The following is a 24,607-nucleotide window of genomic DNA, read 5'->3' as shown; positions in this document are numbered from 1 at the left end:
CAGGTGCCAGGCTGTCAGTTGGATTAAAATGACTCATTTATTTACCCAAGAACCTCGCAAAGCACTTTTACTAACAGGGAGAGGGGGCCTGCTGCCTCTCAGAGAAGGGACGCAGCAAACGCGCCTCTGACGCCTTCCCGGCCTGCCAAAAGTCATTACTGCCGTGTGTGGAAAGCCATCAGCAGGGTACAGGCCCCCGCTGTCCAGGTGACAGATTGGGCTGCGTAATCAGAGGAGGAAGGGGAGAGTGCAGAGCTGTCAGAGGCGAGAGAGCTTGGCTGGAGCCGCCAAAAAACTGGCAACATGAGTTAGTGTGACTGAGTAAACAGCGACCCATCTCCAGATGATCCTCCGTGAACACCAGTGAAACAGAACGCAAGACCCACTGTACCCAACAAGCACGCCCCGAGAAGAGCAAGAAGTCTACAGTGCGAGGGGTGCTGCACCGACACTCCCGCAACTCCTACACCTCAGCTCCTTTGTCTCCTGGCCGCCTGGCACGGCGGAACTTCCCCAGGAGGACAGGAAATTAGGAGCGGTACAGGCACAACAGCGTTCCAAGCGGAAAAATGCCCAGGAGGCGGAGGGAGATGAAGGAAAGCAGCACACGTGCTGGACAACCTAGAGCTGCCCAATCCAGGCCTGTCCCTCCTGGGGAGGAGGTCTCTGTGCTCCACTTCCCAGGGGCCACCATGGACAGCCAATGCGCCAAGAGAAGGCCTGGTCTGAGCCAGACCCCCTTTCCTGCACTCTTCCCTCTGCCAAAGCCCCAGCGTAGTGGTCCACAGACCAGGCTCCTTCCCTGGCCGTGGGCTGGTGCCTCACTATACAGCAGCCGTTATTTTGAAGATAGTTCAATGTTTTACATTTGATTTCTTTGCTCTCAGTTCCACTTGGGAAAGCAGGCCTGGAACTTTCCAATGACTCCTTCCTACTTATCCCTAATTCCGTTCTTAATCTGGCCTCTCACACTGCCAATGTGTGAAGGCTTCTTCTCTTGGCAAGTGGTCTCCTTCCCTGACCACACTTCAATTCTGCCTCAGCTCCATCTGGACACAGTCCAGCACTTCCCAACAGTCAGGCTACGAAGGCCTGGGCCTGTCCCAGGAGGGCTGCCTGGGGCCCGAGGCCCTTGCTTTAGGGTGATCATCATGAACACCAACAACTCACCGCCCTTAAGTGCTCCTAGGAGTAAGGGAAAGAGGGCGAAGGAAGGAGCGTGTGTGGTTCCATCTCCACTTCCACATTGGCAGACACTGTCTTCTCTGGCCTTGTTAAAAGGTATTGGGATGATATATTAAAATGGCCAACAGTACAGTATGAAGGAGAGAAAATCCCGATGCAATAATTAACAACATGAGTCCCCCTTTATCAGACAAAGCCAGTTCTCCATCTGCCTCATCCTGACGCAGCCTCGTTCCTCATTAGCACCGAGGAGGTTCCTGGGGAGCCTTCAGATAGCCTGGCAAGCAACAGGCTGCCTAAAGGATGCAGAGTGACAGTGCCGCCCCACCCCAAGACGATCTAGCATGGCGTGTGTGTCTCACGTACCCTGTGGTTCTCCAACACAGAAGTGTCAAAGGAAAGCCAACAGACACAGCAGGAGTGGCAGGAACACGGAGTAAGAGCGCACCAGCACCAGCACCAGCACCTGGGCTCACCCAGCTCGGCACTCTCCGGTCACCTCTGCAGGGCCAGGGGCAGCGCAGGCTGTGGTGGAAGGTGTGGCACTGGAAGTGACCAGGAAGCCGGGGACCTCAACCACAGACTTTAGGAAATCAGGCTGTGGGCAGGCAGTTGGCTGTGCACTCGTCACCAGGCTGGCAAGGGGCTAGGGCTTGTGCTCTTTGTCTGGCTGATATCACTTGACTACAGGTAGCAGCCAAAAAGAACAGGAAAAGTGATCATATGCTTTGACCTAGTGAGAAATGACATTTCAGAAAGAATGGTCTGCTTTCCACCTAGGGCTACTAAAAAAACAGCTTTGAGACCTGTGCTCGCCCATTTCCCTAAAGCATGACACTTTCGTGTACTGGGAGCCTCAACAATGTCCCCAGGACAATCCAGGAACTTAATGGACCAGGAGAAAATGCTCTGTACACACCCCACCTACATCCCCCCAGCAAGGTTCCTACTGCTCCCAGAGAAACTACCTGTACCACTCAGCCTCACACACCAGCAAGCAGACAGCAGGAGCGTGCTGTGGCCAAGTGTGCCTGTTTAGACAGCGGCATGCACTGGTGGTCCTTGACACGAGCTCCTGGCCCCACCCATCCACCAGCCAACCATAGGCAGTGCCTGCTCTGTGGGTGACTCCGGGATGAAGGAGAATGCACTGCATGTCTTCATGGAGCCCGTGACCTGGCAACACCCAGCCACATGTGGAAGAGAAGTGAGCAGGCATGGGAGGCCCTGGGACAGCCAGGGCACCCGGGGCTCCTCCTCCTGAGGTGGTGAAACACAGGCTCTGACCCATATCAGGCTCAGGCCAGTCAGTCTGGGTACTGGAGGCAAAAGGAAAAGTACCTAACACTTCTCAAGGCACATTCAAGGAATTTAAAGAGGGGCAGGTTGGGCTGGGGGGGTAGAGAAAAAGGGGCGAGGCAGGTGAGGTAACTCGGGGCCAGGCCCTGGGACAATACCACTGCTGCATGACATGGATTCCCAGTGTCCTTATCAACAGACCATTTGGACTGGATCTTTAGATATTTCAAGATGGTCTATTCCTTTGTTTGTTGATTATGGTACTGGGATGGAACCCGGGACCTTGAACAAGCAGGTGCTCTAGCACCGAACCACACCCCAGCCTAACGCTGGTTTAGGAACAAATGCAGGTATCTGCCTGGGGAGCTGGCTGAAGGACAGACACAGCTGGCCTCCCAGGAGGCACACATTCTAGAAGCTTCTCAGCTCTGAGTGCCGCTCACAGGCAAGCCTCTGCCATGCCTGTGTGAGAACAGCACTGCGCCAAGCAGTCTCCAGGAAGAGCTTCTGTTAAACAAGCACAACAAACTCACACAGACAAAGCTGCACTCGCCCAAGCTTAAGAAGAACACAGTCTCTCCTACCCTCAAAACTGAACACACAGCAGGAGCTCCTAAAAAAGCAAGTGCTTTGCTGAGCAAGGGGAGCGGCTCCAGGCTACTCTCCTCCAGGCCGCGCTCGCGGCACACCCCCCATGCACGCTGCACTTCCTCAATGCACACGCGGGACTCCCACGCAACCACACAGGGTCATGTTATGTCATCCAATGTGGCATGAGCAGAGAAGGCATCTCCTCTTGGGAGAGAGTGACATCATGGTCAAGCGAGTCCCCGGAGAGGAGGGATCATTCAAGGTGTGGTTCTCAATCTTGAGAGCACAAGAGATTAAAAAAGCCCATGCTGTGTGGAGGGCCCACTGAGGCCCGGTCACCTGGTCCTGAAGATCACAGGCGAATGCCGGTTCTGGACAACTGCAAACGGAGCTGTCCAAGAGCATCTATCTCCTTTAAAAAGGTGAGCAGAGGTGAGCAGTCACTTCTGCTGCGGAAAGACTTTCTCAGCTCTAATGACTCCCGATAGCTGTAATTTACAAGTTTTTGGTGGATAGAAATCACCACAATTCACACATTCTCAGACTAACAGCTGCCACTATTAGTGAGCAAGTCGCTAAATCTCCTGCACAGAGGCAACTAGAGGTGTAGGAGAGCAGCCACGTCACTGCCCCCAAGGAGCTGGCCACGGCCCCAGCCCAGACGAGCCCCACGCGAGCGCAGAGCGCTACTTACCGTGCAGAGGAGGATGCCCGTTCTGGAACATGAGAATTCCTGGAACACCGATGTTCTCTCCTGCAAAACAAAGAACAAAGGGCCTCATGACACCAAGCTAATGCCACCAAGGAAAGCTACGACTTCTGTGAATTCCTGCCTTCCTACTGCTCTACTTGTAGGCACAGAGAGGTTTAGCAGGAAAAAGGAAGACATCGAGCTGAACTCCAAGACCTGGTATCAGAGCGGGCGTTAGTGACAGCACACCTCAGGAAGCCCACAACTGGGGCACGTCCTTCACCCATGCTGATGACAACCCTGTGAAGGCCGAGCCTCACTCCCTCTCCAGGCGGACAATGGAGGCAGCAAGAGGTTGTGAAACCTGCCTGAGGGGCACACACGGAAAGGCCATGCCATGTGTGAACAGGCTGTGTTGGAGGGTTGGTGCTCAGACCTTCACATGGCAGGTCACGGTCCAGCCCACTGTGTGGCAGTCTCTACAAGCATGATTTTTACTGATTACGTTGTAGCCTCAAATTCAGCAAATTTCCTGAAAGCCAGAGAAACGTCTTGAAGACGGGACAGACGTACTTAGGCTGGGGAAGGGACGAACCCCGGGCCTGGTGTTGGCAGCAGCCCCACGCAGCCTCTCCTCCCAGCAGGTGCTCCCCACTGGCGCTCAGACTCGTCTGGGACGTCAAGCACTCAGGGAGACTGCTCAGGGGCAGGGGCCAGGAAGAGGGAACAGGGACTATTTAAAATGGGAGGCAGGGTCCCCACCTCCTGCCCTCCACCTAGCCATGGGAGGCTATGAAGGCCAAATCCATAATATCATAACATAAGTAAAAGGTTGACAGTTCTTAAGCTGCATAAAAGGCCAAACTACTCCTGAAAAAGAACAATGCAAGGGCGGCCCTGTGAGCCCAAGCGCGCCAACAGGGACTTGTGCAGTGCTCCTGCGTCCCCAGCTCACAGACAGCGCCACAGGCAAAGGGAGGACCTGAGGTCCCACAGGCGGCCAAAGATAGAACAGGACCAGAACACAGCACTCTACCTCCGGGGGGCCCAGGGCGCGCGCCATGCTGGTGCCACCCCATTATGGAAGCCTGCGCCACCAATACCCAGAGGTCACCAGGCGCAGCCACAGCCCCTCAGACTAACGGAACCAACAGCCTCCACTCAGCGGAAGATAAAAATCAACGGCTAATAAAACTCACAAAGGCTGGAAATTGAGGGACCTCTATGTAATCTGGTGGCAAATAAGCTGAATCCACCAGTGACCTTGATAAGGCCACTGTTTTGAGCCTCCATTTCCTGAGCTATGAAAACAAACAGGACAAAGAAGGAATGGCCTTGTTTAAGATCTCGTCAGGCCATTCATGCCTCAGAGTGCTATGAGCTGCTCTGGTTTGGCGGTGGTGGTGAGGGGTGTCAGTGAGCCCAGGGCTTCCCATGGGGGCCCCACCACTGAGCCCCGACACTGTGGTGTGTTGTGGTTTCCCTCCTCCCTTTCTTACCTCCTATGCTCCAGGTAACCTTGCTTCCACCTCGAGGACAAGATGGCCCCTCTTCCAGGCCCACTTGTCCTCCCCTCCCCACCTCCAGCGAGCATGCCTCTCCCCTACACTGCCCTGACCTCCTGACATGTAGGACTAAGCATCTGAGACCAGGAAGACAGGGCACTCTTCCTCACGAGCATGAGTCCTACTCTCTGAGAAGAACGGCTGGAGCCCTGTGGTGCGCTGGACCCTCCCATCCCAGCGTCCAGCGTGCGGCGCTGCGTCTTGTTGACAATGGCAGCAGCCGTGCTCAGCAGTGCCATATGGGATCCACAGTTTAGCTCCATTAATGCTCTTAATTTGAAGACATCAAGCCCTAATTACACACTGGGTACTAAAAAGGCAAAACCCTTCCCTGGTGCCAGCTACTTAGTGGCACTCTGTTGCTGTAACAGCTGGCTGGGGTAGACGTGGGCCAAGCTGGGCCGGGAAGCTCTCAGGTGGAAGGAGTGGGCTTCCGGAGCAAGAGCAAGCAGAACCACGGGACCCTCGCCCATGCCCACCTGGTGGGCCCCTATTTTCTGCAGTCTGCTGTGGGCCGGGTGCTCACCTCCTGCGCCATGTTGCCGTGCAGCCGTAGGAATGCCAGTTGCGGTGAGGCAGAGGGCAGCTGCCCAGGGGCCGGGGCCCGCAGGCGGTTCATCAGGGTCTGTAGGAAGAGGTGGTAGTGGAACTCCACAAGCTCGCAGCTCGAGAAGAAGACGATCACCTTCTGGTCCTGCTCCAGCTGTGTCAGAACCATGGGGAGAAGCACAGTTTTTAAGGTGTTTGGGATCAAATGAGCTCTTCTAAAGTACAGGATCATGCCGGCCCCGACTTGGTGACAGGGCTTTCAATTACTCAAGAGAAAAAATTGATACTCCACTCTATGAAGAACACAGGGAAGGAAAATGACACAGCTCTCACCTCAAACAGAAAAGAAATGCACTTTAATGGTGCAGCTGACCCCCATCTCCGGCCTTTCTTTGCTCAGTGCTCATCACATGCAATACTACCCACTGCGGTCCTCTATGCACAAATAAATCTGAAGCCTCATCCCAAGTCCTGCAATCTCCCCTTCTCACAGCGCAGGGCGAGCCAGCACCTGAAGCTGATGGGTGAACGGCACCAGCACCAAGGCCCAGGAGCAGCAGCTCCTGCGCGTCTTTGATGTGGCCATGGCCTTCCCACACTTAATCTGGGAAGGTACTCAGATTTCAACCTGAACACCATGACTACCGCTACCTGCAGCTCCTTACCACCACCCTGGAACCTCTGATTGAAAGGAGATGTATCAAGGTCTGCTTTCTGCGTGCGCGCATGCACGTGTGTCTCCTCAACCCACTACTCTCAATGCCTGGCGCAAACCAAACAGTGTCCCTTCCCCACGGGGCCAAGTCTGGCCTGTCGTACCTTGCCCTTCTGGAGGAGGAAGGCTGCGAGGCACACAAGCCGCAGTTTGCTGGGCACCAGTGCCACATGCTGGTCGAGACTCTCTGGTATGGCAAAGCCACCCAGCTGGTCAGCAGCTTGGGGAGGAGTGACTTCCTGGGTCACTTGGTCCTTTGGGTTAGACTGGTCATGACTTTTGTCCAGAACAGAAATACTGACTGGATTGTGCAAACTGATATCAGCTAGCCGTGCTACACCTTGGACAAAAAGTGAGGAGGATAACAGAAATGGTTCGTACATTCATACCCCCAAACACCCACCAAATCCCAGCAACTCAGGAGGCTGAGGCAGGAGGATCACAAATTCAAGACCAGCCTTAGCAAGGCCCTAAGTAACTAAGCATTATCCTACCTCAAAAATAAATAAATGTGGCTCAGTGATAGAGCACCCCTGTTTTCAATCTCCAGAACCATAAAAATAAGTAGACTGACATCCCAGCACTGATCTGTCCTAATGCCACTTTGGTGGGGCAGTCCACAGCCCAATGCCCACACCTGTCTGTATGTTCTGAACTCTCCCCAAGAGATCATCCAGAAGGTACCAAAGGATGTCTGCATCCACTCCACTGCCACCCAAGGTTCTTGGGTCAAGTAAGTTTTAGATCAAAGCAGTGCCACGGACTCCCTGGCCACAGGCCTTCTCAGGCCTCGAGTGTGTTTGCACCATGAGTCTCCCAGGAGGGGAGCTGGTGGTCATTTCCTAAACTTATTTACTGGACCACAGGATGCTTTTTTTGTGGAGTGACATTCCTCAGCACACCCTTGGAGCAGTGCTGAGGGGTCACAGGAGTGGCGCCTGGCTCAGCAAACTGTGACCAGGGAAGCAGGGCTGTGGCCTCCCTATGCAGGTGAGCCTGCTGGAGTGGTCCCATGTTTCCAAGCCTTAGCTCTCCCATCTGCAGAAGAGCTAAGAATTTCCACCCCATGAGGATGGGAGAAAGAAGTAGGAGGATTACATTAAAAGCCACACCTGGAAGACTGGGGTGCCACTCGGGCAGAGCACCCGCCTAGCATGCACACCACCATTTTTTAGAACAGAGGCCCTGCTCCCTCTGGTTGCAACTTCAGTGAAACCCTGGGAGATCATAGGCCAGCGGTGGGCAGCCTTCTCTCCTCCTTCCCACCTGCAATGACCCTGGAGCTGGGTGGGACCTGCCCTTACTCCCCTGCCCTAGGCCCTGGATACCTGGAAGTGGTGGGGAATACAGAATGGTCTGGAAGTGGTACTCTTGGGACATTCCTCCCCTCTCTCTGAGCTTGGGCATCAGTGCCAGCAAACAACCAGTCCTCCCTGGGCCCCCCAGGACCTCAGCTCTTTTTCAATGCACCTTCCGAGAGCGTGGCGGACAGTAAGACGTTCTGTCGCTTCTGGCACTGGGCATTTACAGCATTGAGTATCACTGTGACATCCTTTTCAAAACCCAAGTCCAGGATTCTGTGATCATAAGAGAGGAATTTAATCCATGTGAGAGTGCATGTGATACCAGGCCAGCGGCTGCCTGGAGGAGAGCAGAAACAGCTTCCCCTCCACACTTCCCAGAGGAGACTCACCTATCTGCCTCATCCAAAATCAGCCACTGCATCCGTCTGAAATGAATGTTCTTTGTGGATTTTATGTGATCCACCAGACGCCCAGGGGTTGAGATAAGGATATTTATTCCTTTGCGGAGCCTGTTTAAAATTATATATCATAAGAGAAAGTAAATCAAACAGAAAACACAGGAAAGACAAAGAAGGTAGACTGACTTCATGTATAGCACCAATGTGCCACAGCCGAAGTCACGGCCAAACACAGTGACAAGCAGACAGGAAGACAGAACGTGCCTATTAAGATCTAAAATCACATTCCAGTCATTAAACCTTTACTTTGAAGAGTCGTCAACAGGATCCAGTGCTGGGTATCTGACTCGTCGATGTCTGCTAACACACTCTGTGGATGGCATCCAGCCGGCTCTGGAAGGCGTCAGTGACCAGGAACCCCCCAGCTGGGAAAGCTGCACTTCCTGTGCCAGTGAGCTCTAATTGCTAGAATGTTCTTTCTTACACTGAACCCTTAATTTCCATTAGAGGGGCTAATTAAGCTTTGCCCCATTGACCATGTAGAATAAATCTCATTTCTCACTCCCTAAACAACCCTTATATCCCATTATTCCATAAACATAATACAATTTTTAGCTCGCTATGTTTTTAAGCTTTCCTTTCAATAAAGTATGGTATTACGCCATGTCCTTGCAATAGGATAAAAAGGCAGAGTGTGCAAGTCAAATAAGTACCTGTGGAGAGAGGAGTAATGATCTCCTGTTACTGATGACAAGGACTAGATATGATGGCTGGAGCTTCAGCTCCTGTCCTAGACTAAGAGGCTACCTTGGAAACGAAGGGCATACAAAACAAGGAAGGAGCCTGGGTTCTGACACTGGCGCACCAGGCCAGCCCTGGCCTGGTCCACCAGACTTGCTGCATGTGAAAGAGAAAACTCCTATATTGTCTGTGTTATCACTGTTTATACTATTTTCAGCTGCATCTAATCCTAATCAATACTTTTTTGGGTGTTAAGTTTCACATTTACTCTTCAGTTAGAGACTACATACAGAGTTCAGTGTAACTACTAAAAGTGTTCAAAATACAAGTGCAATTTTGGATTTACCTGTTAACAATTTTCTACAGAAACCCACTACAAGTTCTAATACAGGATTAGGAATCAACGTGTGCAGGTGTAAAAGCATATTGCTAAGCACTGTGTAAACTTAAGATCTTGATTTTGTAAATCCAAACTAGGGAACCCTCCTCACCCCCACCCCCGCCCCCCCTCCCCCGGGCTGGGTCTATCCCAGCACTGGGAAGAGGAAGCACAGCTGGAAGCCAGTTCAGCAGGACCATGTCCTGCTAGAGAAACAGGACAAACAGATGAACAACTAGCAAGCGCCCCTACCTGGCCTTTTCTGATTTTCTCTTCTCTCCACCCATCAATACTCCAGGTACAATCCAGGTGAATGGCTGCAGATAACAGAATAGAATCAAAGCCCCATTTCCTGAAAACAGAGACTAAGTTGTAGTCCCTAAGGAGGTCAGGGTTGGGGACACAGGCTCCTTGCGGTGTGGGGTGTCATGTGCACACAGGTCCTGGGATCATAGCTACGTAACTAGTTGCTGACGCCGGAGGACACTAATGTGAGCTTTCTAAATGATTCAAGCCCCCACCTGTCCCCATGGAGCCTGAAGAGAATACAAATTTGAGTAAGTCAATTTGTTCTGGCAGGGCTGGGGGTGCTAATATAAAACCCAAGTGATACCCTTCCCTACTTCCCACCTCTGATGAAGGACAGATCAATTCATGATGGACTCTGGTGGGTCAGAGGCTCTGCCTCTGAAACCTCCTCCCTCTGCCTTCTTAAACAGACCCCACAGTGGCCTTGTATTGCTCTCCACTGGGTGGCCTGAGGGTTGCACCTGGGAGCCCCTGCACATGATTTGCTGGTGGCTACTCTGAACAGGCTGTGGGACTATAAGCTCTAGGAAACACTGGTAACTTAGCTAAGCTAGAAATCAATAGTTACAAAGGTTTCAATCGTAAAAACCTACAAAGTATATCTAGAGAAGCTGAGATATCCAGGGAGGAGAGAAACAAGAATAATTTCTGACCTCTCTGAAAATAAAGACTGAGGTATATTAATCTTTCCTCAACATGGCAGAAAAGAAGATAAGGCTGAAACTCAAGGCTTGTCTTACCTTAAGCAGCTTCTGGACAGTGTCAAAGCTTTGCAGGGCCAGCTGCAAATATTAAAAGTTATAGATCATGAGCACAGCATCCAGTTTTTTTTTTTTTTTTTTTTTTTTTNTAAGATAATCTAAAATGATTAGGATCTGAGCGTGGACCTCAAGTTAAGACTCAGGGGAAAAAAAGTTCTTTACACAGAACCTACTCTGAAAACAGACCTGTCCCAGGCTGGCCTGGCAGCCTGCTGGTTTGGGGGTGAGGTAGAGAGTGCGGGGACTTCTCGGCCACGTGCAAACCTAGTTCTGTGCTCCCTCTGCTGGCCCGAGCTCCCAGAGCCACTGATGGAGCAGAAGGCAACACAGTCAGCCAGAGTCCCGCTCTCCTCAGAGAAAGGTGGTGTGTGGGAAGGGTCGACCAGGGTGGGGCTGCCACAGCCCCACGTTAGGGACTTCACCTGAGGTGACTGCTGTGTCCTAGAACTGGGCCAGGGAATCTGAAGACCCGGCGGGTAACCACCCCCAAATTCTCACACGAAACCAAACCAGCAGGCTCAGTAAAAAAAATGGGTGTAGACAGGCTCAGAATCCCACTATCCAAGGAGACACGCACATGCCTCCACTTCAGGATTCGTGAAGCAGCCAGCTCGATGTTGTAAATTTCGGTAGTCTCTGTGCCCGCTCTGTCCCCAGGCCAAGCCGATGAGCAGAGCACGAGGCTGCAGCTGTGAGAAAGGCCAATGGAAACTCCCTCCACCGCCAGGTCTCCGCAGGCAGCGGGGTCATTTGGTAGGAACCGGACACCTTAATCTGAAATTGCCTCTGTAAGCAGACACACCCACTATGTCACTATGTTCCACCAAAGAAGAAACTGCAGCCTGACTTCCAGGTGTAAGTGAGTTCTAGGAGCAACAGCTTCTTAAAAAAGGTTCATTCCAGAGCTGTTTTTGTTTTTTAATTAGTTGTTTATAAAAATGTTTCTTTTAATTCCTTTAAAAGAACAGAGATTTAATAATGCTGTTAGTTTTTAGACAATAGGAAATGCCTTCCCATGCCTATCTTCTGATTTTCTACAAGTACTTCAACTTTTCTTCTTGATAGGAACCAGAAGGATGGTCCCTGTGCAGGGGGTCAGGCATGCAGTGGTCAGCACTGTAGGAGAAAACCATAAAACCACCTTGTCAAGGAAACACCACATGACCGGCCACTCACCTCCCTCGTGGGCACCAGAACCAGAGCATAGGGGCCGTCACTGCGCTGTGGACAGGAAAGAGAGACCATGAGTAGGACCAACAAAGGCCAGCCTCCAGATGACCTGCTGAGAGACACCAGAAGCACACTCACGGGAGAAAGGGACATGCATGTCCCCCAACCCCACTACCACAGGACACCATGCTAGCAGGCCATGCTCCTGGCCCATGCAATCGGATAAGACAAAGGAATAGATGTGAAGCACCGGAAGGTGGAGGCAAAGTCACCATTATTAGCAGATGATGCTATCTCATCTTTGGAAAAAAAGACCTTCAGTCAACTGAAAAATAACTGCAAACAAGGTATTTCAAGTCCAGCAGCTGAATGCAAAATTAGTGAATAAAAATCAATAGCTGTCTATTTCAGAGCACTAGAAAACACAATAAAGGGAAATTTCACACTTACCATGGCAACAAAAAAAGATGGAAAGAAAAAGCCTAAAAGTGTACAAGATCTACACGAAGAAAATTAAAAACACCACCAAGGGGCATAAAATAAAATCTGAATAAAGGTAAAGTTGTACCCCATTTTTGGATAGGAAGACTCAATATTATAACTAAATTAATTCTCTTTACACCAATCCATAAATGTGAAGTAATCCTAACGAGACACCTTAAAAATGTGTGTGCGTGTGTGCGCGCGCGAATGTATAATAAAATACATAGTAAGACAAGCTGATTTCAAGGTAAATACGGAAAAGTACACGTGTACAAATAACTGATGTCTATGAAGACATATCACATGTAAATTATAAGCCAAAGCAATTTAAAATATGATAGTGATATACAGAGATTGCAACAGCAAATAATCTAGAATAGAATCAAATACATATGGAAATTTAGAAAAATATACAAAGGCCATTTTATACCAATAAAGAAAAAATGGATTATTCAAAAGTCCTTTGGAAAAAAAAATAATCAAGTCAGAAAAACAAAACTGGCATTAAAGTTGGACTTTTACAGATGACATAAAATTCAGAAATCATAAAGAAAATTCTGGTAAATTTTACTACATAAAAATCTAAAACTTCAAAATGGAGAAATGTACCTAGGTAAAATAAAGAATCGAGTAACAGTCTAGGGAAAAATATGCTACAATGAAGAGAAGAGGCTAACTTCCTTAACTTTTACAGAAACTCTATAATTTTTTAGAAGGCCCATAATTCAATTAAAAGATCAATAACTCAAATAGAAAAACAAATAATTTATGAAAACTAAAATTCAAAATATGATTATTACATATATGTAGTCATATTGGGGGGGCATTTGACCACTGAGCCACATCCCCAGGCCTATTTTGTATTTTATTTACAGACAGGGTATGAGTTGCTTAGCGCCTCACCATTACTGAGGCTGGCTATGAACTCATGATCCTCCTGCCTCAGCCTCCCAAAACACTGGGATTATAGGTGTGAGCCACCACACCCGGCAATGTTCACCTTTATTCCTGAAAAAACTCAAATTCAAACTACGATATAATATTTTCCTCATCAAATGACTAAAACTAAAACAGCAGACAGTTTTGATGAGGATGTGAGCAAACATGAACCAATGTAGCCTGCTGGCAGGAGGGCAAGCTGGCAGAACACCTGGCAGCTCTGGCACTAGCTGCCACGCTGAAAGGCAAAGGCCACGCACAGGAATGGCTGCTGTGGACAGGCATGCGGGCGTAAAAAGCCACAGAATATTTTAGAGGCTGTAGGGTATGATAGCCTTGGCTATCATGCTCTACTGGACATAATGTCAGGTCCATCAACCAATGAGGGAATGGCCTGGAATTTATGATGCGAATGTATAATGGAATACCAGGCAGCCAGTACAAAGGCAGCTCAATGTGGAACTGATAAGAAACCAAGCCCCAAACATGAACAAAAGCACAGCACAGAACTTCATGTGTAACAAGCAACCATTCGTGTATGGAATCAAACAAAAACGAAAAAGTTCACAGGGAAAGGGGAAGACATTTGCTTAATAAGCAAAGAATACTCCCGGGAAGGGACTCCAGAGCCTGGCAGGCCACATCATTCCTCCCCAGCCACACACTGCTCCTGGAGAGGGGAGCAGGACTTTTTACTCCATCTACTCCTGGTACTCTGAATTTTTTGTTTAGACACATTGTATCTAAATAATTATCCTAACATTCCCCAGGCCTTGGTCCCACCCAGAGAGGGCAGAGATGCTCAATGAGTCAGAGCAAACCCAGTGGCAAATTCAATCACCAGCAGAGCTTTTGTGTTTTGCACAGGAAACATTTACCTACAGGAGAGAAGGATTTAGAGCTCACACTTAAGTCATCTGCCCTAGGACCCTATGTGCCCATACTGCAGTGCCACTGTGAGGTCAGGGGCACTTCACAAAGCATTGCTCAGAGATGAGGCCAGCTCCTTGCAGGGCACAGTATGCAGTGCAGGATAGATGTGACACCACACAGCACAGCCACATGGTGCAAGCTCTGAGCAGCACCCTTAGTCCATCACCAGGCAGTTGATATCTGGAGTCCTGGGGCCCCCAGAGGTCACAGGCCAAATCATTTTATAATGAATGTCAAGAGACTCCACTGAATACTCCTGGAAATTGGCAAATTAAATTGGGGCTTGGAAACTTTTTCTATAAAACACTTCAGTCTTAATAGAAGGTCCTGCTGATGGCGGTAGAGTCTCTGAGCACAGAAAAGGGCTGATGCTTGTTGTTCTGAACATGAGAGGCCAGGCCCCAGGGCTCAAGCCTCACAGGCACAGTTGGCCGAGACAGGCACCAACTGTGGCTCCTGGTAAACCAGGACAACACCGAGACACAGGGGGTTGGGCATGGGGTGGCAGCAGAGAGCACACCCAGCATGCACAAGGACCTGGGTTCAATCCCCAACACCAAAAAAAAAGTAGACCTAGGATTGAAGCAGAGATGCCCACACCGTCCACCTGACACATAGGCCATCTTGTCTTGCCCTCAATTCCCAGTCTGAGATGAGAGCTGGGTTAGAATTGCGGCTTCATTCCAACTCCCACGGTGCCCTAACTCTCAGGCTAGTGTGAAGAAAAGCCCCACTGGTAGGAGCTCCACAGTGTGTGAGTGAGCGTACCTCAGACAGGAGCGCCACATGAGTCCCTCCCTCCTCTGTGTGCCAAGGAAACGCTGGGCACATTGCGGGGACATGCCCGCTGTGAAGCACTCCATAGGCAAAGTCGTTGTCCCGGAGGAGACAGTCCTGGTTCCCCTGCCCAGAGTGTGGCTCAGCAGCCGGCTGCGCTTCAGCTGGTTATGCAGAGACACGGGCCGGCATCTCTAACACTCAGTTCCACGACGTGCTGCTTTGTAACCTGTGTTTCTTCCATTGAGCCAGACACTGCTCAAGTTCATGGCAGCAACTTAAGGAACATTACTTCCAGGGGCTACGTAGCATTCTATCACTGGGAATGACTGTGGCGGTTTCTTCTTTCAACCTTCTTTATATATGTTTAACCTACACATTTTGAAACAGCTTCAAACTTATTAAAAAAAATTGCAAAAATAGTACAAGGAATTCCCATAACTTCTCCCAGTTCCCCCACCATCAATATCAAAACCCCAGGATGATTACTGAAACCAGGAGGTTAACGCTGCATGCTGTCAACTACTCCACAGACCTTATTCAACGCCAACAACTGACCTATAAACGTCCTGTAACCCGGCTGGACTGCAACCCAGGACCACAGGTCTTCCGCTGTCCCACCTCCCCCATCTTTCCACCTGAGGCAGCTCTTTAGTATTTATTCTCATGACCTTCACCCTTTTGAAGACTACTGGCCAGTTATTTTGTAGGTTGTCCCTTAATTTGTCTGGTGATTCCCTGCAACTAAATCAGGTTATGTGTTTGTGGCAAACCCAGCAAAGAGCCTTGTCCTCAGGTGGCTCTGGAGGATGACACACCTGGTCACCTGGGCTTCCCGCTGTACAGTTCCGACTGCCTTCACCAAGATGTGCCTCATGGACACCCAAAGACCATGTGCTGCCCCCTCACTTCAGCCTCCATGCACCTCATGCCTGGACAGCCTTCCGTGGCCCTGCCAGACACAACACCACATGCACCCACGGGGTTCCCCTGTAAGGAAAGGCTTTCCGCCTCTCCCATTTACCTATTCACTCAATAATTTATAACCTCCTGATACCCGCCTGGGCACACGGTCACACACCTTAGTCCATGGAGCCCAGCGCAAGTCCACGTTACTTCTCTTCTCACCTGAATATCAGGGAGGCCCGACGCCCTTCTGATTCTGCATGTCCAAACCCAGAGAAAGCCACTGCTTGTTCTTTTCCTGTTCTGGGCACTCATTCCTATTTCTGGTCTCACGTTTCACCACTTCTGTCAACCGAGTGACTGGGGCTGCATCTGCGGTCCCCTGGGCTGGGATTGAGGAGAAAAGCCTCTGCCCATGAATCAGAGCAGTTAACTGGCCTCCACAGAAGCCCCACATTGGCCCTCTGGCCTCAGCACTAACTGTTTCACAGTTGAGGAGGAATTCTAGGCAACATGCAAACTGTGACAGCCCGACTGCACGCTGGCTGACTAGGCGCTCCTGTTCACACCTATAACCAACAAGCCACCACTGTAAACACCAAGTGCAGCCTCTCTGGTCAAAAGTAACAAGGCACTGAACTCAGAATAAAGGCTGCAGCACGATTCCACATAATGACAACACTCGAGATCAGAGCACGGGTGGACAGCTGCAAATCAGGTCATTCTGAGGCATTTACTGAGTGATGGTCTTACAGAAGGTTGATGCTGGTTAAGTGGAAAGCACAGAAAGAGGCCCAGCGCTGAACTGTCCCATGAAGCCCTTGCAGGGCCACAGAGTGAGACCCTGGAGCCAAAGAGATGTGATGGGAATCTGGCTCCACCTCCCTGCTGCATGGCTTTGGCCATTTCACCTCCCTCAGCTTCTGTCTGTGGACTGGGCCAGCAGTAAAGGTGGCATGTGGTGGGCGCATGGCATCAAGAGGCTCGGAAGGTGAGGCATGCAAGGCACACACAGAAACCCTGGTACACTTATGAGGGCGACAGGGAAGGATGCTGCTCCACTCCACACTGGACAGTCTTTGGTCAGGACTTGGGTAATAAATGCAATGCATGTCACCCACAGCACTGTGGACGAGAACAGAGAAGCACATTCACACGCACCTGTATTTTTGACTTCATTGCTTGAAGGGACTGGACCATGGGGATACAATAGGCCAGAGTTTTACCTTTGAAAAGAGCACAAAAGCAGTTAAAGGGCAAACAGGCTCTGCTGTCCCTGGTAGCTGGGAGAAGGTCAAGTGCACATCAAGAGACCTCACCCATCTGCCATAATTCCTGATTCTATTTTGTAAGTTCGGTCCTCCTAAAAAGTCTGAAGCTTTGTCTCCTTTATCCACCCAGCAAGGGAGGTTAACGGCATTTCCCAAGTTACACAAATGCTCAACCTGATGGCCATCTGCAGAAGCTTGACCTTCCTCCTCTGGAGCCCCCGTAACCTCTCTGATGAGCCTCAAGGTCAATCAGGCCTCTGCAGCGCTGATGCGATCAGTGTGAGCCCTGGGAAACCCAGCAAGGCAGAAGTCCCAGCCCCTGCCCGGGGCTGCACTGGCAGGAGTGGAGAACAGCCGTCTGCAGCACTGAGGGCACACGAGGGGCAGAGGTGCAGTTCGCCCAGGCAGAGCTCTGCCCCAAGACCACAGCTGGCATCCAAGCAGCCTGTGCTCATGCCAGACTGCTTTAACAGCAGAAGAAGAGTCACAACCGACCAGTGAGGACGGGTGGCTCTGGCCACAGGTGGTGGGCCTTAGCCCCAAGGAAATAACAAGAGAGCCAGCTACCGCCTTGTCACTGCTGACCACATCACCACCCACTGTCTCCTTCCCTTCATTCTGTCAGCAAATGCGGGGCTCTAATAAGACACAAGCATGGCCTCCTTCCTCCAAACAAGGAGAAACAGCTACCACTGCCAGACAGAGCCCACCGCACGACCATGGTCTTGGGGCCATGGAGGAGTGCAGCTAGACATCACTGACCTGAGCCTGTCTGGGAGCGCACCAGGGCGTCTCTGCCTTCCAGCAACACAGGAATGCTCTGCTTCTGAACACTGGTATCACCCAAAAGAGAAGACATGTCTCTATCAGGTGTGCAGGCAAAGATGCAGGGGATAGCGGAGGAGCTGCCCCATACACTGAGCTGTCTACCCATGGTCCCCGAAGAAGTCACCTAACGTGCAAGGGAAGGAGCTGAGAGGCTGCTGATTATTAGGATAAGTCCCTAGTAAATTTGTTTGAATTTGGCTGAAAATGGTGAATCAAGTCAGAGATTGGCCATTGTTTTTAAAAAACTAGATGGCATGACAACAAATTAGAGTCACCACAGTAACAAGCCACATGCTCTCTTGCCTTCTATAATAGAGATTACAGACATGACAAAGGACAGTTCCATTCGGAAGAGCCAAGGGAAGTATGCGAGCTACCCAGCCAGCAGCATGGTCCCCTCCCTAGGCATCTGTCAGACGCTGAAGGATGTGTCTGCAGTGCGTTTAAGGCCAGTTACAGAGGAGTCATTGAAATCTGGCTCACCAAACAAACAAAAAGGGACTGGGATGTGGCTCAGTGGTAAAGCGCTTGCTTAGCATGTGTGAGACCCTGAGTTCAATCCCCAGCACCACCCCCCAAAAAGAAAAGAAGAATCTGGTACTAAGAGGTCCTCATCCTCATTCTTCAATATTCTCATTTCGACTTATAGCAATAAAAAGTGACCACGACTAAAGTACAGAAGTACACGTGCTCTAAAGAGGCCGCTCTCCTCCCGCACCTGACCATGTAACAAAAACAAAAATTTTTCAATTTCCCATGTTATCTAACCAAACACTTCTGTTTGACCCTGACCTTACTATTAAAAAATGAGGTGACCAAATTCTGTATTCAGGTCAAATCATTCTCAGGGAAGAACTGGCAACAGCAGATCTTCTTAAACAGACTCTCTTGAGGGTTAGAGTGGAAACAGAGGCTCTCCGTTTGCCACGTGGGAACCCGAACATCTGAGTGCGAGGCCAAGCCCTTAAGGGGCCCACAGCCCGGCTGTTCTTCAGTGCCAAGACTCACAACCCGCTCTGCCCTCCACAGATGACGGTTTTCTTCTGTCTTTTCCACTTAAGCCCTAAGAAAGTTAAGAAGAGCCTAAACTCTTACCTGGTCATAGTGCATATTTTTAAGACAGTACTTATTGTAGAAACCTAAAAGAGAAGAGGAAAACAAAATTTTTTTTTTTATACAAACATATTTAATGGAAATGACACACAAAACAGGAGAAAACACTAGGATGACACCGATTGCCAGGATCAAGTGAAGTTCCACCCACCCAGTGGTTCTCAACTGGGAGGCAATTCTGCTGCCCCCACACGTGACAATATTTGGAGAAATTTCTGGTTGCCACAGCTGGGAGAGGGTGCTACTGTTATTCCCCAGGATGCTGTTAAACATCTGAATGTGAGCAGCAAAGTCCCCACAACAAATCACCTAGCCCAAACTGCCCACGGTGGTGAGGGGAGACCCTGGTCTACACACCATGGGTGAGAAAATGACCCTCCATAAGCCACCTGAAGAAGGGCTGGGGGAGCTGGGCTTTCGTGGCACAGGAAACCAGGACACGCCTCCTCAGCCCAATCACAGTAAGCCTAGGAAACATGTTCATGGTACCAAAAAAGGGGGAAAGTGGTTTCTGTGTGTTAAAGACACCCTGAAACCTGTCTCTTCCACCTTCATCATCTGAAGCTGCACACCCCTTAACTACAAGAATGCTGCTTCCCACTCCTGGGGCCAATGTGACGTTTGCAATCACTAACGGCTTTACCACATTTACGCAGTAATTAGCAAGCTATTTCAAGTCCAGTAAGCGAAGCCCTGGCCTCAAAGTGCATCAGGTGGACAAAGTCTCCAGGCCTTAAAATAAGAAAAAAAAAGATGGGGGTGGGGCAGGTAGGGCCAGGAGACAGAGAAGAGTAACCTCGGCGTAGCTCAACCACACCAGCAGCCAGTCCAGCAGTCCGAATGCACTCAGGTAACTAGGAGCAGAAGCAGACACTAAAAGACATGCAGGCACAAGACAGACATATGAGGCAGGAGAGTACTCACGAGATGTGGGTGCAGGCCCAGCTCCTGGAAGGTCTCTGGAGCAAATACCTGTTCTCGCACCTGATGTACCACAGGTCTGCAGGGGACGGACAAAGCCCAGGATCAGTGCCCATGCCAACCAGGAGAAAGGCAGACACAGGCCATTCCTCACGCCTGAGGTGCAGCCGCACCTGACCGTACCTGTAGAGTTCTGGGATGTCAGGGTTATTTTTGAACAGCGATGAAGTCTTGATGCATGGCTTATCCTCTTGCTTTCGATCTCCTGTGTTAGCCCAATTCTTCTTTGGAGACAATGTTTTTTGTGCATTGCCCCTAAAAGCCCTCCTAGTTTCTCCAACACCAGTTTTCTTGGCTGGGAGAAAGGACGTTTCTTTCTTCCGTTTTGCTGGGGGAGCCTCACTGGACGCTTGGTCTTTTCTCTTGGTAGCCTTTGCTTGCTGTTATTCCCCAAAGGAAAGATCAAGAGGTGCATTAGTCCATGAAGACAGAGAGCAGAGTGAAGCCTGACTGCCCTCGGAATTGCAGCTCTTCCTGCAGGGATCATTACGCCCCATATGCCAAGCCACAGTTTAGGGTTTGCAACCAGATTCTTTCACCATTTTTTCCAAAATGGAAAAAAAGAAGAAAAAAAAAGTCTCAGCTCATTCATCTGCATGGCCTCACTGTCTATCTTGATCCTTAAACCACCTCAAGGAGGGTGAGGATCAGGGAGGAAGACGTGCCTCCTGAAATGATGTTCACCAATTAAGACTGTTCACAGGTAAGTGAGAACCACCTGGTGCAGTGTGCCAGCTACTGCCCACACCCCTAGAGATGCCCCTGAACGGCAGGAGCAGAGGGGCAGGAAAGTGAACCTCTCCATCAACAGAGCACCTCAAGCCTCGACACGGGAGGAAGCACAATGCTGCAGCCCAGCTTACGTACCCAGGAAGCGGGAACCTTCATTACTGCTCTACCCAGCTCTTGGCTCTGTCATCTTCTCCCCTCAAGCTGCTCCTCCAGATTCAGATGGTCTGGAGACAGCACCACTTGCCGTTGCCATTCCAAATGAGAGACTGCTCCATCCGTCACTTGGATCACAATCGGTTCCAACCCAGTTCCATCCCTCCCTGCCTGATAGGAGACTATAAGAGTACAGGCTAGCCACCGCTAGGTGTTTCCAGCCTGTTGCTTATTTCCATAACAGGAATGAGATTAAATGCACAAAGGGGAAGTTTCCCTAAGAAGAGAAACATCCAATTCCTCTATTGTCTTTCACTTTCCCCCCCAACTTACTCAAGAATGTAAGAGCACCTCTTGAGTAGCCAGTGTTTTGTTATTCTTGAGTTTTGGAATAGGTTATTTTCCTCTTGCCTGAAATAATGGCTTGTGTGTGCACACTGACTGGCATCAGCCTTGACTGTAACTTCAGGCTAACCTACTAATACAAACCACAGTTATTTTTCTTGAACAATCATAGGATTTCTTTACTTTAAAAAATTCTATAGATATAATTTCAAATATGTAATACTAATAACGTATGTGCTGAAGTTGCTTCACTTTGTAAATTTATTTTTTTACAAAGCCAAGTTTATGAACTTCAGGATTAAAGAAAGGGGTGAAATCAAGTTTCAGGCCTGTTGAATCATCTGCAAGGTACTATGAAATTTGCTGACTTCATCTGATTTACACTGTCTGAGAGGGGCATCAAAGGCCTGAAGGCCTCTCCTACTATGTCTGGGACTCCTAATCACACCTTCCCTAGCAGAAGGCTTTGCAGCCTCTGCCCACACACCCCCTACAGCACAGGAGGCAGCCTATTCTGCTCCTGACCAATCCAAGGATTAGGAAACTCTTTGGGCCCTCAGGAAAGATCTGCCTCTTTGAGCATCCACAAGCTGAGGATGTGCTCTGAGACACACAGGGCTCCTGTGCTCCATTCCTCAAGCAGAGTGGCTTTCCATGACTTACAACTCCCTCCTCCCTCTTTGAACTAAATATTCCCAGTAATATCTAAGCTTTAGAAACCTTATCACCCTGATCACGCTTCATTAACCCATCAACATCTAAAAGCAAGCACAATCATAGGTTTTTCCACTGCTCTGAGGCTAAAAGTGAAAATCTGCAGTGAGATCCACACAGCCTCCAGAACATGGCCTCAGCCAACGTCAGTAGCTTCAGCCTCACCCTCTGCCATCCTGGCTTTCTTGATTCCCAGGACATGCCATGCTTCTTCCCTCCTCTAGGCCCAGCACCTGCTATTCCCACCAGGGGGACTCCAACCTGCCTTCTGGCTGGCTACAGTGCTCACCTGCCCTACCTTGGGAAGCACCTTTCCTGCCCCCCTGTGCTCCATTGGGCAAAAGTTCCAGGATCCTGGCTCTCCAGCACCCTGACTCTCCTTTGTGGTGCTCAGCACAATAACAAGCAAAGCACCTTGTCTGGTGCCTGCCTGCCTGCCTACTAGGCTGCAAACTTCCTAGGGAAAGGCCCAGCTTGTCCTGCACAACACTGCCAGCCCTGCATGGCCCATGCCTGGCACAAAGTCAGCACTCGACAAACACCTGTGAGGCAATTGTGTGACTGACACGAGATGGAGTATGCCCTTCACATATCTGGACACTGCTGCCATTGCTAGCTCTTCTCCCCAGCGACCATAACACTCATTAGTTGTCAATTATCTTGATTCTGAACATACAAAGTTCCAAGATTAGCCAAGACCCTGAGGAAGTCACAGACAAGTGGAAGATAAGTGTCAAACCATAAATTCAAATCCATGGTTACTATAACAGAGGACACTAACAAGGCCTATGGCAAAGGGAGGGAGGAAAGAAATCAGGGACTCATTCTGAGGTGGCGTTTGAGCAGAGGGAACAGGGGCATAACAGATCTACTAAAATTAGCCGTGCAACATTAAACTACTTCCCTGAGTCTGTTCCTGTGCCTGTGAAAGGCAGGAACTATGGGAGGTGATCTATAGGGCCTGCCTAGCCCTGTGAGCATGCGGTACCATGTCCTTGGTATTAATAAACACACCGAGTAGTCACTATATGCCAGGCAGTACATGATGCACTCACGTGAATTAATTATTATTTATTAATACAGGCAATAGTATCACCTTATTTTAAGTTGAGAACACTCAGAGAGTGAGGTAATTTGTCCCAGGATCACTGAGGGAACCAGGCTTTGTGCCAGCATTATGATTCTACATATTGATGAAATGCTATAATGGGACTCATTGAACTGAACCCTGCTTGGCCATAAAACATGTAATTTCATTTCTAGAAGGATATATACCGAAATGTTAAAAGTTATCTCTCCGAGTTTGGGAATTATGAGTGCAGTTTTATCTTCTTTCTGAACTTCCTAAAATGAACTTGTATCAATTTAATAATCAGAAAGCAATTGGAAAGAAAATATCCCATGCAGTGTTAGGCATGGCAACATAACTTGAGCCTTTAAGATGCTTGCAAATCCGGCATATAGGCTACCCACCAGCAGACTTGGTCAGCAGGTGGATCACTCCCATTGGAGACACACATCAAAATGCAGACGCAGACCCTGCCACTGCTGATACCTGTCCCTGCTTCTCAGTTAATCCCATTTGAAACAGTGATTAAAGCAATCAAAAAACTAGATACTGTTTAGTCAATTCACTCTAAGTTTCCGGGCTTGGTCTATATTAGTTCTTCCTTTGTATTAGTAAATGCTTTCTATGTATCAGTTACTAGGCTTGTATGTGATACAAGCAAACCTACTGACTTCCTTGTGTAGCAATCTATTATCCAAAATGGTGCCAATATGATTTTTTTTAGCACTGGCACTTGGTAGGTGCCCCTGTGGGTCAATACGTAGAGTCTCACAGCTCTTCTCTATACTCCTCCTCCTACAGACTCAGCTGTACCAGTGGCTAGCTGAAGACTGCGTGTTCCCAATCATCTAAATCTTAAAAGTTTGTTGTTACACACTCAAGAAAAGGGAAGAATAAAATATCACCAAATAGAACCCAGAGGAGGGGTGTTAGCTGGTGCGAGTCTGTTCACAAGCGGTGAAGAACTTCGTCCTCGACACTGCTGGGCTGAACCCACTCTCGCAACTGACTTTTCAATGGAATCACGTATTGCTTTGTAGGAACAACCCCCCCAAACCCAACAAACAAACAAACAAAAACAAAGCCCCAAACCCGCCGAGTCCCTCCTACTCTTCTGCAATCGGAGACCGCACGAGCCTCCGCCCCGCGGTGCTCCTTCCCGGGGGCCACAGCGGCCGCTGAGCTCAGGCGCCGCCCGCAGCCAGCCCGCCGCGGTCCCCGCGCCCCCCGCACTCACCATCCGAGCCCTCCCGGCGGCCTCCATGGCGGGCGCGCAACACGTGGGCGGCCGGGCCGCCACCGCCCCTTCCGGGTCCGGGCCCAGAGCACGCGGCGGCGCAGGGGCCGAGCGCGGCCGGGGAGCGACGGGGACGCTCGGGGTGCCGCCGCGCTCCGAGCCCGCGGCCCCGACGCAGCCCGCGTGGCCAGCCCGCAGCGAGGCCCCCGAGGGCCCGGCCGGCCGCCGGCAGCGGGAGACTCGAGGCGGCCGCAAGCTCGCGCGGTTTCCAGACAGGCAGTGTCGTGGCCGCCCGGCAGGGCTGGTCGCCTGGCAACGCGGGGTCCTTCCTGGCTCGGCGGCGCTCGCGGCCTGAGCGGAGGAGGCCCTCCGCGGAGGGCGCTGGGGGCGGTGGCCGCGCTGCGGGGGCGGCCGCGGGGCGGCTACGCGGGCTGCGCGCGCCGGGAGCCGACCTCTGCGCGGTGTGGGG

At 50.3% G+C, this 24,607-nt stretch overlaps 1 protein-coding gene across 1 annotated transcript in view; it reads right to left on the bottom strand.

Moving 5' to 3' along the window:
• Positions 1 to 24,594, bottom strand: part of Ddx31 (DEAD-box helicase 31) — a 59,946-nt gene extending 35,352 nt beyond the window's left edge. The window contains exons 1-14 of the mRNA XM_015497402.2: positions 24,139 to 24,594; positions 20,012 to 20,268; positions 19,832 to 19,907; positions 18,890 to 18,933; positions 17,729 to 17,799; positions 16,857 to 16,921; positions 11,664 to 11,708; positions 10,467 to 10,508; positions 9,670 to 9,734; positions 8,289 to 8,408; positions 8,066 to 8,172; positions 6,700 to 6,935; positions 5,858 to 6,034; positions 3,770 to 3,829 (exon numbers count right to left, since the gene is read on the bottom strand). Of these exons, the coding sequence (XP_015352888.1) occupies positions 3,770 to 3,829; positions 5,858 to 6,034; positions 6,700 to 6,935; positions 8,066 to 8,172; positions 8,289 to 8,408; positions 9,670 to 9,734; positions 10,467 to 10,508; positions 11,664 to 11,708; positions 16,857 to 16,921; positions 17,729 to 17,799; positions 18,890 to 18,933; positions 19,832 to 19,907; positions 20,012 to 20,268; positions 24,139 to 24,165 (1,392 nt within the window). The 5' untranslated portion in view covers positions 24,166 to 24,594. The remainder of the gene's footprint in view (positions 1 to 3,769; positions 3,830 to 5,857; positions 6,035 to 6,699; positions 6,936 to 8,065; positions 8,173 to 8,288; positions 8,409 to 9,669; positions 9,735 to 10,466; positions 10,509 to 11,663; positions 11,709 to 16,856; positions 16,922 to 17,728; positions 17,800 to 18,889; positions 18,934 to 19,831; positions 19,908 to 20,011; positions 20,269 to 24,138) is intronic.
• Positions 24,595 to 24,607: the final 13 nt, after the last annotated feature.

This window comes from Marmota marmota, unplaced genomic scaffold (assembly GCF_001458135.2).
Source record: "Marmota marmota marmota unplaced genomic scaffold, marMar, whole genome shotgun sequence".
NCBI lineage: Eukaryota > Metazoa > Chordata > Mammalia > Rodentia > Sciuridae > Marmota > Marmota marmota.
This window is presented reverse-complemented; position numbering and strand designations above follow the sequence as displayed.